The sequence below is a fragment of the Heloderma suspectum genome, chromosome 3 (genome assembly GCF_057233095.1).
Source record: "Heloderma suspectum isolate Gila_16-S chromosome 3, 16-S_ref, whole genome shotgun sequence".
NCBI lineage: Eukaryota > Metazoa > Chordata > Lepidosauria > Squamata > Helodermatidae > Heloderma > Heloderma suspectum.
The window spans coordinates 286,399,617-286,413,684 of record NC_139460.1 but is presented as its reverse complement, the minus strand read 5'-3'; the positions used below and the strand labels follow the sequence as shown (position 1 = coordinate 286,413,684).

General features: G+C 43.9%; 1 protein-coding gene across 1 annotated transcript in view; it reads right to left on the bottom strand.

Annotated features, from left to right (window-relative positions):
- The window catches only part of TRPC1 (transient receptor potential cation channel subfamily C member 1), a 40,303-nt gene extending 27,705 nt beyond the window's left edge, over positions 1 to 12,598 (bottom strand). The window contains exons 1-7 of the mRNA XM_084847215.1: positions 12,250 to 12,598; positions 10,711 to 10,865; positions 10,437 to 10,538; positions 6,534 to 6,736; positions 4,852 to 4,983; positions 3,118 to 3,313; positions 1,314 to 1,650 (exon numbers count right to left, since the gene is read on the bottom strand). Of these exons, the coding sequence (XP_084703341.1) occupies positions 1,314 to 1,650; positions 3,118 to 3,313; positions 4,852 to 4,983; positions 6,534 to 6,736; positions 10,437 to 10,538; positions 10,711 to 10,865; positions 12,250 to 12,385 (1,261 nt within the window). The 5' untranslated portion in view covers positions 12,386 to 12,598. The remainder of the gene's footprint in view (positions 1 to 1,313; positions 1,651 to 3,117; positions 3,314 to 4,851; positions 4,984 to 6,533; positions 6,737 to 10,436; positions 10,539 to 10,710; positions 10,866 to 12,249) is intronic.
- Between the last annotated feature and the right edge of the window lie 1,470 nt (positions 12,599 to 14,068).

Here is a 14,068-nt window from a genome sequence, read left to right as displayed (position 1 = left end):
CACACGGTTTCTGCTCCCCCACCATGCATCCCCCCCCAAACTTCCTAAATGGATATTATCTCCATGTATAAAACAGAATGTATACTGCAACCCACAGGGAGGCAACCCAGTCCACAGGCAGCCTTTGGCTGCTCTCTCTTCAGTCCCCAGAGCCCCAGGCAGCCCTGCCCATTATTACCTGCAGCCAAGTTGATCAGGGGAGCTGGGGGCGGGGCAGGGGCTTCTAGCAAATGCTCTGAAAGCTGCACTTACATGGTTAGGCATCTCAGTTGCTGCCAGTGTACTCTACAAGCTCCTATGGTGCACCTTCCCCATCTGATCACACACCTTTCCCTATTGCTGAGCTCATTAGTGCAGGGAACAACTGAGGTCAACCAAGAACCACCCATATGTTCTCTATGGGGAACTCCCCTTCTGTGGAGGGAGATATCATGCCCTAGTTATTCTCAGAGCGCTCCTCAGCTGACCCCAGCACAAATCTGCTGTGTAGCGGAGAGGAAGCACTCCCATTATGCACCTCTCCCCTGTTCCTGCTGCCCAGCGTAACATAGGCCTGTTCAATGCAAAAAGCAACTGAGCTGGAAGAGATCTAGACCAGGGAAGAGCTGGAACAAGAATACGGTACACCCAAACAGACCTCCCATTCCTACACTGCCCTGTTACACTTCCTGTGCACGTGCAACAGGGGTTGGGGCTCTATTTTGCCCTATGTGGATCCCTCCACATGTGATTAATATATCCCCACAGGCAAGGATCATGCCCTCAGAATGTTGATATACCATTTTTTTTTTCAAATAAAGTTTGTATTACAATAAAAAGAGAGGGCAAGAGAAATGACTGACAGATGGTAAACAACTGTTGGATAGAAAACTGTTTTTAACAAAACCAATGAATGGGTAAAAGTGATTCAATATATGAACAGGTTTGATAAAGATTAATGCCTGTTTTCCCATTTACGATAAAATAAAATAAGTATATGGCATACACCACTATTTGCTGTGGAGGGGGATCAGTGTTCAGAAACCACACTTTTAGTGCCAGTACAAACACTCCTAAGATGAGGTTGGGGGACATACTTAAAATTTCTATTTTAATACTTCCAACTACAGCATAATCAGTCATGCCCATAGGAGCTATTTTACCTAAGCCTGGTAAAATAGGAAAAGTATCTCGCAGAAGTATATTAAAGATTGTCTTTCATTCTGACAAGGGAGGACCATAGCAATGAGAAGTTTATCTACATCATCACATAATATTGTTGGGATGAATGGGGGACCCAGTGTTAGAATTGCAACAACTAATTTTGTACTTACCAATGAGCCAAAGTATTAGAAGATAGTCTATTCTCTCCAATGCTGGCCCCATTGTGTTTTTTTTATCTTCGTTGTAGACAAGTGAGTACAAGTTTAGTAATAGCAGAAATGTGAAATATGAAGCTCCATGAATAATAAACTTCATAAAAGGCGTATGAATTATTCGGCCTATTCGAGATCTTGGGGCCAATAAGTAACAAAAAGATAGTAGTGGCCAAAAGATGCCTACTGTTAAGACTGTCAAAATCTTCTTAAATGTGTGCTTGCGGCGGTAACCTGCCATTTGTCCAAACCAGACAGTATTGAGAAATTGCTGGCAATTCGACTGAGAAACAAACTGCAATAGGAAAAGATTTTATATCAATAACACTCTCTAAAGTAGCGAATGAACTAATTATTCAAGCTTTGTTTATATTAGGAAGAAAAACAGATAAACATATTTAACTTGCAATGGGAGCATAATTTGAAGGGTACTACTTTTTAAAAGTTTAATTCTGAATGATTATTTAAGATCAGGGTAGTAAACAGAAATTTATATTATATCTAAAACAGCAAACCAATAAATAATTACCATGCCATGTATTTGCCAGCAGTAGAGCAATTAACTGCAATAAATAAATAAAAAAAAATAACCAAAAGCAAACTTTAAATGTAATCATATGAACCTTGCCAGAGCTATAATCTGGCAATCCTTCCTGGGTTTTCTCCAGCAGTAGGATAATTAGAATCCACAACAAATTGTAATGATTTATAGACAGATGTGGAATGCCAGTCAAGCACACAATTGGCCAGTATGTGCAACACGGCCAGCTCAGCATGGGTTATTTAATTCATGGTAAGTCATGTTGTGTGCCAGACAACATTTTGAATATGTATCCCCAAGCGGGATTTGCCATGTTATGCAAATCCAGTCACCGAGTTATTTGTTGATTAAACAACCCTTGCATAACCCTACAACAAATCGAGGGTTATCTTATTGTGCAAAGTAGCCAGCTTTGCACAACAAGATAACCCCTGAGTAGGGGTTGCATATTCAAAACGATGATCCCCACTGTGTCGTGTGAACTAGGTCACTATGTTGAATAAGAAATAAGACTGTAAAAGTGCTCAGGTGAGGAACTGCTATAATAAAAATGTTATTCACTGTAATACAAGACACCTACTGTAAAAGACTTGCATAATATTTTACCCCTCAGTCTAAAGATGTAATTTAGCTGCAACAGCTGCTGTACCATTGCATATTACCAGCCAGTACAAATACAATACAGTAAAATTAAGCAGACAGCTGCTACATCAGATGCAAGAAGTGAGAACCAGAGCTGCAGAGCCAGTGGAGGCTCTTGAGCTGGGGCAAGGGACCAATGCTAGCATGAAGGTGCTAATTCTGTCTTGCCAGTATCACCCTAATACCCATTTATATCCACATAGGGGATTGGGCTGCTAAATCGAATTTCCAGTTGGTGCTTCCAGTGCAGATTTAACAGATTTTATTCATTTAGTCTGTGATTCTATACCCACTTACCTGAGATTAAGCTCCATTAAACTCAATGGGACTTACTTCTGAGTAAACATGTATAGGATTGTGTTATTAGTGCTATAGTTGTTGCAACTGTTATTATTATTATATATTATTCTTTCTTACATTTCTATACCACCCCATAGCCAAAGCTCTCTCGGCAGTTTACAAACGTTAAAACATTAAATACTGTTAAAACCAGGACACCTACTGAGATATGTAACTGGTCAGTGCCATCTATTTGTTAGGTGATTCTATGATAAATTCACCCCCCCCCCCCCAACATACCTCCTTTTGGTTATACTTAATAGCAAGCTTTAACCGACTCAAATTCATTCTCTCTTCTAACAGTCCTCGCTTATCCACATGTTCATCACTTGCTGTATGGTTCAATATAACTTCAAGTTCCCGGGAATTCCGTGCCTGCGCAAGCAGATCTTTAGCAAAGGTTTTACACTGTTGGGCTAGTTCTTCATAATCATTTCTAGGAAATACAGAAGGTGATAGATACTAATATACCTTTGATGCTAACTTCAGCATAGAATAAAGGTATTTCCTGGACTCAAATTGAATACCAGACTGGACTGAATTAAAATCAAGGCAATTCAAATTAATGATTTAAATCACCATGAAAATACAAATGGTTTAACATTATTTAGATTAATTATCCACTGTGTAATTTATGCATTTCCTCAATGGTGCATACTAATTGGTGGCTCTAAAAATTAAAACGTATTGGTTTGCTGCTAAATAGATCCTCTATATAACCAAGGGCATAATCTAAAATGTATGAATCTATAGTCCACTTGTTTTTTATACTACATAATTATCTGCATAATTATTAGAGACAAGGTGGGCAACTGAGAAATCAATGAACTTCTGTTTGGCTCTCAGTACACATACAAGGACAATATCTCTTAACAAGTAAATGTCCAGAAACTTCTAGGAGCAGAGGTTGGTAGTTACTGGGTAGAACAATGAGATGGAAGATAGGGACAGAATTCAAAATTAAGCATGTTGCAGCTGCCATTGACTTCTATTGGAAAGTAAACATAGACCTCAGAGTCAGGAAAGTAAACACAGACCCAATAGTCTTAAAATTGCTTAACTTTGGTTGGATTGTGCCCTAAACATCCATGTTGTTTAGTGGACAGTCATAAACAGGCAACTGAGCTCTATGCCTTGGAAACTAAAGTGGCTCCAGTGTAGATTCTTCCACAGTCAACCCATCTGCTGTGAATCTCTGAAGTATGCATCCCTTGCAAAGTAATTAAAGTTCCATACCACTGACTTAGAACAGTGAGGGCGCAATCCTACCTAGATAGGTGGCCACCTCCAAACTCGGACCGCCTATCCAAAGCAAGGCAGATGAGGCACAGTGGGATCGTTCCCTCTTCATCTCTCCTTCCTTGTTTTGCAAGACAGCCATTTTTGGCTGTCTAGCAGCGGGGAGGCCAACAAGGAGAGGGATCCAAATGACACTGGATGTGTCGCATGTGCAGCTCTGCTCTCTCTGCCTCAGAAGGCCCCCCAGCCATGCCCCTTTTCAGTCACTCCGCGCTCCTCTTATGAGCGCGGAGGATGGGGCCCCTCTGCGCTGCCTCTGAAGCAGCGTGGACAAGGAGGGCAGTTGGTTTTCTGGGAACCGACCTTGGACCATGGGGTCCGAGGTCGGTTCTTGGAAAAGAGCATATCCTATCGCCCTCTGGACAGTGTCTAGTGGCCACAGAATTGCTCCCTGAATCTTCATTTAATATTTGTAATTCGTACTTATTTCTTAGTAACAAGACATTTTATTACTTACAGACCAAGGCGGCACACTAATCAGGGAGGATAGCCTACTGAACAGTGGAACTTACTTCCAAATAAACATGAATAGGATTGCACTACACATTTCCTTATATCATTTACAATTTATAATTTGGATTTCGTTGACCCACTTGTGGTGTGCCTGCATCCAATTATATTTAGAAACATGATACTGAAATGAAATAGTAATACAAGTTCAATTTTTATCCATACCTGAATTCAACTTCTACAAGGCTTAGTTCTCGTAAGTCTGCACTAAGTTCAAAGGCTCTCAGAATTGGATCCTCTTCTGTCAACATTATTAAGGCAGGACTAGCCAAACATCGATATATATCAAGACGAAATCTGTGATAAAAATGTCAAAGGATACAACTTAAGGCAAACAGTCTCCATTTGATTAGTATTTTCAAGTCATATCTGTTTAATTTTTGAAATCTGAAATTTAACACCATTTCCAGTAAGATAACAGAAATTTGAAATGTCCTATGTTCTCCCAAGAAGCATATGCACTAGCCTATTACTTAAGTGTTTTTTAGCTCCAGCCTTGAAGAAAGCTTATTAATGATCTGGTCCTAAGATTTACTGTGCCTACTGATTAGTGCTTAAGATAGGGGTATACTCACCAATGCAATTTCACAGATCAAAATGTTATGTGGAATTTCAGATACATATGCAACCACAATAGATTTGGATTAAGTTGTCAGGCATTAATTGTTTTGAAAGAATATGCACACTGCATTGATATTAATAGGAAAACTGCAGCAAATACATGCAGGACTCCCATTATATCAGAACCCAAACAACGTCATGCAAACACAGTAACTATAGGGACATCCCATGTAATCCAACTGGGCCATGTTTTGTTGCTATGCTGCCCTCTATTTGCAATTCTATTATAATAGATCACTAATAGGGGTGTTCCAACATAATTGGCTTCCTGGTGACTGAGGCTGAAATTCATGTACCTGGGAGTAAGCCCCATTGAACTCAATGAGACTTACTTCTGAGTATAAGTATATAGGTTTGCACCATGAAAAGTCTTTGGGACACTGCATAGAAGAGACTATCTAGTCTTGCTTCAGTCCTGCCCCACCACCTCTCCAACCATAGGCTCCATTATGGCCTAGCATACTATAAGAATGCAATGTGAAGAGGGAAAAACCTCTCAACACCATCATGTTACTCAATGCCCCTAAAGCCATAACACCAAAATAGCAGAAAAATATCACCACACCGACAGTCTCCATGTCAATACAAATGAGTGCCTTAACCCTCTCCCAATAAAAAAAAATTTAGGTGACCAAGGCTTATGAAGCAGTACACTGTATCAAAACCTTCTACTAAGTTCCAGATGCTCAAATCTGTGGTGGTCTAAAAAGCACAACCCTCCTCTCAATTTTGCAGAAAGACCCTATAAGTTTCTCACTCTAGTAAGATTTCATTGCTAGTACTAAGACAGTCCTGCATGTAAGTCCACAACATTTCTACACAAAAATATTTGTACAAGCCTGACTGCCCACATGTATGTTAAGTACTTTATAATGACCTAAAAGAAAAAATAAGCAACTTTCTTTCTGTTTACAAAAGCTTCATTCCTGGTCATCTGGAACATACTAGGAAGCTACCTTATACCCATTCAGACCATTGGACCATCTAGTTAGTCTACACTAACTGGCAGTGACTCTCCAGGAGACTTTCCTAGTTCTACCTGGAGATGCCAGGGAGTGAACCTGGGCCTTCTACCACTGAGCTATGACCCTTTCCTGGAAACGATTCACTTGCCACAAGTGATCAGGCAACAGGCTACTTAAAAGTCTGTACTAAGCTACTTTGGGAGTACTACTGAAAAGTAGGGGGGAAATTTCATGCATGAATAAAGAGCTAATTACTGTAACCTGGAGTGCCGTAGACTATCTTTTTTGTTCTTGGCTGTACACAATGTGCATTCACAGCCCACAGCATGAGGTTTAGGTAGTGACACATCCTGTTTTAAAAGCATAGTAAGGATTTCATAGTTGTTTCGGTGAGCAGCTAAAATAACAGGTGCCACATCCATGGTTGTTGAATATTCTGGATTCTGAATACGTTCCATTAATTTCTGCAATAGATAAAGAGAGGTCTGAGAAAATAAATTAAGCATTATTCACTATTAATTCAGAGATCAAATCTAAATCATGCCGAACCTGGAACCAGAAGCCGTCTACTGCTTGAGGTCTTGTATATTTTTAAATTCAAAACCTTCAAAACTGTATGGGCTTGTTACAAAAATATAACATGTTAATTTTGTCCCACAGTGCCGTTTAATAGAGGCAACCTGAAAAAGCCAAAGTCAATATTTCTTCTAGTCACCCTTTAAAATACATTCTGTTTATAATCTGAATAAAAAGAGACATCAAACAAGCAATTTGCTAGTTGTCCTGATTTAATTTTTTGCAAGCTCGCAGAATTCCAATGTACACATGGTGTGGGTCAGGTTCAGTCCGCAATATGCTCCTTTATGCCCTTTCTTCTGAAGCAGGGGGATCGAACCATTTGGTAGTGGTGTGCCAAATTCCCCCCACCAGGCTCCCCATACGCTAGATTGCCAGGCCCTCCATGGGCCATTTTGCCTTTCTCCATGGTGAGAGAAGCACAGAGTCCCTTATCCCTCTCAGTATGGAGAATGACACTTGGCTACAGGCCAAGTCCCTGTCTTCACCTGGTGCACACCATCTCCATGGTGGCGGACTCTGCACAAAAGGACTCAACTGGTGCTGAAGATCAGCTGTTCTTCTGAGCATCCTCCCTGGCTTTGGGCAGTATGTGTTGCATGAAAGGACTCTGCCACTTCTACCAGACACTTGCTGCCTGCATCCCCACTGTTATCTCTAAGAGATAATGGAAATAACAGTAGGGATTCCTCCAAGAGGCAGGGCTTGGAGGCCAAGCTCTGTCTCCTGAAGGAACTCAAAGAGGCTCTACAGGCTAGATAAGGGCTCTCTTCACACCTGGCATTTTATCCCACTGCAAACCGGTCCTTTTGATTCCTGATCCTTTCTAGGATTTACAGGCATCTCTCATAGCGTATGGCTGGGCCTGGGCTGAGCTGCACAGAACAATCAGGACAGAAGGGGGCTGCTGGCTCCAAACCCACTCCACTCCCCGATCATTGCTTCCTGTAACATGATTGATGGCTCTGCCCCATCCCTCCACTCCTCCACAGCAGGAGGGAAGTCGGAAGCACTTCTAATGACCTGGATAGAGGGCTATGGGAGCTGGTCCCCTCCTTCCTCCAAAGGAGAGAGAGTTTTCTCGGTGGCTTACCATGAGGTTGCTGGAGCTGCTAGTCCTTCTCTGCTAAGTATGCCTGTGTGTAATGGAATTAAATGCAGTATACTGCTTGCACTACCGAGTTTGAAGGGTATACAGATTTCTGAGTTCCCAGCTACAGAAGTAAGAAATCCACAAATGGATTTGTATACAGTCCATGCACCAAGCCATCCCTAGCAGCCACCCCCCTCTTCCACAGGCAACTGCTTCACAGGGGACACCTTCTTCATTAGACCTGGCTTGCTTCCACGCCCCCCCCCCCGCCCACATGCTGTTGTTGCTCTTCCCCCCTTTTTGGCTTCCCAATGACCCTGCAAGGTGGGCTAGGAGAAGAGATAGTGGCTGGCTAGGTGGGAGGGAGTACTATGGAAAACCACCTCAGCATTACTACCTTATCTAAAACAACTCCGCACACAAAAAGTAAACTATTAAAAATGACAATTCCAAGCTCTGCATGATGAATTTATTAGGGATGTACGAAAATTCCACCATGGATCTCGGGGAGGCCGAATGCCAGCGCATTCAGCCCCCCAAAATCGGTGGCGAAACGGCCCGCCACCCCCCGCCACCACCCTGGGACGAGACTTACCTTGGGTGGATCTTCCTGGCGGCGGTGGCTCCGGCGGCAATTCGGCGGCCGGTCTTCTGACCGGCTGCCACCGCCGCCATTTCCAGTTTAAAAAAAAAAAAAAAACGTGATTGGCTACGTAAAGATTTACGTAGCCTATCACGGCTAGGTTTTAAAAAAAAACCATGATAGGCTACATAAATGTTTACGTAGCCTATCACGGCTGACTTTAAAAAAACAACAACAAAAAACGCGCGTACGCAAATGGCGGCAGCCGTGGCCGCTGCCATTTGCATATGCGCGTGTTTCTTTCTTTTTTTTTTTTTTAAGTCAGCCGTGATAGGCTACATAAACATTTACATAGCCTATCACGGCTGACTGCAGGGACGCAAACGGCGGCGGCGGCTACGGCCGCCACCATTTGCGTCCCTGCTAGCCAGCGGCCAGATGTCCGGGTGCTGGCGGAGCTGGCCGGTGGCTCCGCAGAATCGCTGCGGAGCACAGCCAGCCGGCCAGGATTCCGGGGGGGAGGAACGGAGCGCCTCCCCCCCCAGCGAGGATTCCGGGGGAAGGGACGGAACACCTCCCCCCCAACCATAAACATAATTCGCGAAAGGTAAGTACCTTTCGTACATCCCTAGAATTTATTCAGGGGAGGAGAAAAGGCACTTTTAATACCCACTGAAATCCTAACTGTCAAGCCTTTCTCCTGCGTGGCTGAGAAGAGAGACTCCCCATCCACCCTGGGAGGAAAAAAGCCCATCGATTTGGTGAGCAAAAGGAAGAAGACGCAGTCAGTGAAGTCAATGGGAGGGGGAGGTTCAAAGTAAATGCATTGAAGGGGATAGGAGGCCTTAAGACTGCTACTTTAAGTAGACTTACAATGCACTCCTATGCATGCCTACTCAGAAGCAAGCCACACAGATTTCAGTGGCACTTAATCCCCGGAAAGGAAAGCCTTACAGCCAATGAGTTTACTCATAAGTAAGCATTGCTGTGTTCAAGGGGATCTCGGCGCCCAGAGTGGAATGGGAGAGAGGCAGAAATGGTCACTGGAAGCACAAGTCAGTGACTTGCCCCTCCTTCCCACCAATTTGTTGTCATGACAATTTTATTCAACACCATCCAGCAACACCCCCTAGCACATGCCCACACAAAGCATGACAAAGGCCTAAGAGGAAATATACAGGGGGGAAATGACTATTTCAATCACAAGCATAGAAAATGCCGGGTTTTCTATTCTCAGATAACACGGGAAGAGGGAAGGAAAGTTGTCAGATTGCAGAAGGAGAGCAGCAGTGTCATTTAAAGCTCCCATGAAAACCAGTGATTAAAGAATGATTATGCTATAAAACTCAGGTGTGAAGAGAGCCAAGGTATGCAAGCCAGAGGTTCCACATCCCTGCACTGAAGTGAACAGAAGCTCCAAGCACATACTTGAGTGTATATAGAGTACTCAGGGAAGCAATAATATTTGAAATTATGAAAAAATAAGTATAATTTGACAATCAACCTAAAAGTGATAATTTGAATTGTAACCTCTGGGGATTGTCTCATGTTTAATTTAAAAACTGATAGAAAAAGACCTTGAAGCTTTGAATTGAATATTTATACTACAAGAAAGACAAGAATAAATACAGTTCTTTTAATATATGCATACAGGTCTTTGGCAGTCTAGTTTGGGTCAATTCTCAAGCTTCAGGGTACCAATAGTTTTAAAGCCCCTATCCTAAAACAAGAGGGGGACAACAAATCTGTCCCTTTTCAGATACATAATCAAAAGGAACTTAAATCTATTCTCCAAAGCTTCAGAGACCAAAACATTCCCACTATCAAATATGCAGCTAAGAGTAACATTGACGTTTGAGTACTATAACTGTACTGAATGTGTCCTAAAACATTTAATTAAAGCAATACTAACAACAATTGTTGGTCTACTGGATCGTTTTGGTCGATGATTAAGTAGTATATCCACAGCTCCCACAACTTCTGAGTCAATGGCAACCAATAGTGCATCTGTAGACTGAAGAAAATTAAGCAGAAGTAATACAAAACTGCATGCTATGGAAGAAATATGCCTTTTTAAATGACAAAAGAGGTAAAATTAAGGAAGATGTGTTTTTTGCCTGAAAGTACAGGCAAAAAAAAAAAGTAGATTTTGTTTTTTTTAACAACGTAAAACAACAACAATGTACCTGGCAGCCATAATCCAGGAGGAGCTGTAGTATGTCTAGATTCTCATTTTCAATAGTTATGGTAACAGCATTTCTCCCAAGAACATCCACACAATTTATGTTCATTTCACCTGAGCTATTTTCTTCCAAAAGTTTCTTCACCATGTAATAGTCACCTAAACCAGTAATAAAAAACTTATTTTGGGGATATTTGAATATGTAAATATTCTAACATATTATATTCAGGAATATTAATCAGATATAACAATTTTTATTTTAGGCATCCCTGTGTAACATATATTTTAACATTCTGATTCAGAGGGCCAAAACTACTTATCGAAACAGTAATAATAATAATTTTTTAAACCCTGCACCCAACACTTGCTGTGTACAAGCACTGTTCCTGTACCTCTCATGCACTGCCTAGCAGCTGATCAGCACTTCCAGTTCTAACATTCTGGTGAGTAAATCAAGCTTTAGAAACCCTTCTCCCCATCCTGCCTGCCTAAAAAAAACCCCACATCTCTGCAAGCACAACAATTGGATATGGTCTTCTGCCAACATCACAGTTCTTTGGATCAGGAATTAGGTGTTGTAGCACGAGCGTCTGGTTATGCTGCTACATCCAGAAACCTGGAAAGATCAGGTGGCGTATCTCCCAACAAAGTGACAGCACCAACGTAAATAAGCACCAAAAGTAATCACAGTTCTACTATTTGGTTATCATAGTATAGTCTCCAAGGCAGGAACTTCAGCGCATGTCCCCAAACCACTGCTATTGAAGAAAGTATACCTATTTGGGGGCATACATGCCCGCTGGCATCTATGAGCACTGATAGTTTGAATGCTTTTCTCATTTGAAGCCAGAGCCTTCAAATACTGCATAAGAACAGAAGAGAATTCTTTAGGAAAGCTCAAAACCATTGTTAATGGTATATTTTTAAACTGCTTTTTGAGTTCTAAAAGAATGAATTCTCACCACTATTAAGTCTTTAAAAAAAGAGTCAGACCTACAATACAAGTGCACTACTAGCTAAACTGTATGGAACGAGACACTTCATCATAAAAATATCCACCAAAAAAACAAGTGCAATCCTATATATCTCCATTCAGTTATAAGTCCCATTGAGTTCAATAGGACTTCGGTAGCTGGGTATAGGACTGCGGCCTAAGTTAACCATTTTGGGGATGGGGCTCAGCACCTTGGATAGCTCCTTTACAGTTCTGGCTGGTTCTCACTGAAACCCAGAATGCATTCACAGCCCCACCGAAACCGGAGCCACCAGCCTCCACTGGCCTGAGGAGTAGCAAAGGGAGACTATCCCGTCCATCAGCCCCCTCCGTACATGATATGGGTGAAGCGGGTTTCTCATCCGCGTTACTGCGCCGAGATACGTCCAAGGAAAAGGAGGCGACAGGCCTGCCCGCGCCGGAGGGGCGTGCTTGCTAGCGCGGCTCTTGCCGCCGGGCGGATCCGCCGACCGAGGCCCGCAGGCTGATGAGGGGACGGAGGGAAACGGCCTGTCCTAACCAACGCGGGAGCAGGGGGACGAGACCTACCTTTGTCGCAGGCCAGAAGGAAGAGCTTCTCGTCCAGGGTGGTCTCCTCCTTCACCTGCCTGACATCCTTCAGCGCCAGCAGCTTGTTCGGGGAAGCCGAGGCCGACGGGTCCGCGCTCTGGTAAAGAGCAGCCATAGCGCCGGCCCCGGTAGGCTGAGGCCCATCGGGGGAGGCCGCTTCAAGGGACCCCCGCCCTCCCGCTCCTCCCTCCCTCCCTCCCACAGCCGGGAATTCACCCGGCCAACCCACGCCTCACACACCGGCAGTCGAAGGATGAACGAGCGTCGACGCCAGACCTGTCAAAACGGAGGAGAGCGAGAGCTCGCCGCGCAGGCGCAAAGAGGCGCCACGACCTCGCCTGCGCTTCGGCGGCGGTTAAGTGGCTTAAACGGCTGCTCGCTTCCGTCGTCCCCCTGAGGGGGTGGGAGGCAGCAGAGTGGGGTTTCGTTCGCTGTCAGGGGCGCAGACGACGGTTCAAGCTACAGTAGGAACTCAAGAGCACAATAATTTAATCTCTGTGAACCGCCCAGAGAGCTTTGGCTATGGGGTGGTATAGAAATATAATAAATGAAGGGTGCAATCCTATCTGGGAAAGGAATACGACAAGGCTGCATATTGTCGCCCTGCTTATTTAACTTATATGCAGAGTACATCATGAGAAACGCGGGGATGGCGGAATCACAGGTCGGAATTAAGATTGTCGGGAGAATTATCAACCACCCTAATGGTGGTTGATAATTCCTAATGATAATTCGATACCACCCTAATGGCAGAAAGCGAAGAGGATCTAAAGAGCCCCTTGTTGAGGGTGAAAGTGGAGAGTGCAAAAGCTGGTTTGAAACTCAACATTAAGAAAACGAAGATCATGGCATCTGGCCCCCTCATTTCCTGGCATATAGAAGGGGAAGAAATGGAAGCAGTGACAGATTGTATTTTCTTGGGCTCCATGATCACCGCAGACGGTGACTGTAGCCATGAAATTAAAAGACGCTGGCTCCTTGGAAGGAAAGCTATGGCAAACCTAGAAAGCACAGTAAGAAGTGGAGACATCACCTTGCCGACAAAGGTCCGTCTAATCAAAGCTATGGTTTCCCCAGTAGCAATGTGTGGCTGTGAGAGCTGGACTATAAGGAAGGCTGAGCGCTGAAGAATTGATGCTTTCGAACTGCGGTTCTGGAGAAGACTCTTACGAGTTCCCTGGACTGCAAGGAGGTCAAATCAGTCAATCCTAAAGGAAATCAACCCTGAGTGCTCATTGGAAGGACAGATACTGAAGCTGAAGCTCAAATATTTTGGCCACCTAATGCGAAGAGAAAAGTCACTGGAAAAGACCCTGATGCTGGGAAAGATTGAAGGCAAAAGGAGAAGGGAGAGCAGAGGATGAGATGGCTTGATAGCATCACCGATGCAATGAATATGAACTTGAGCACACTCCGGGAGAGAGCGCAGGACAGGAAGGCCTGGCGTGCTATGGTCCATGGGGTCACGAAGAGTCGGACATGACTTAACGACTGAACAACAACAAGCAATCCTATCGGGATAGCTGTGGCCACCTCTAAACTCGGAGGCGACCACCTATCCAAGGCAGGAGCAGTGCGGAGGGGATCGACCCCTCAGCACTTCAGCTGCCCTGCATTTGCGGCTGATTTCGGCTGTCTAGCCGCAGGAAGTCAGAGCTGGGGGGGGGGTGGATGCCGGATGACGCGTAGGAAGTGTGGGAGTGGGACTTCCACCTGCCCTGCCCCCAGGAACGCCTCATTTTTGCTGCTCCATGCTCCTCTTACGAGCATAGCGCACGGGTCTGATCCATGTTGCCTG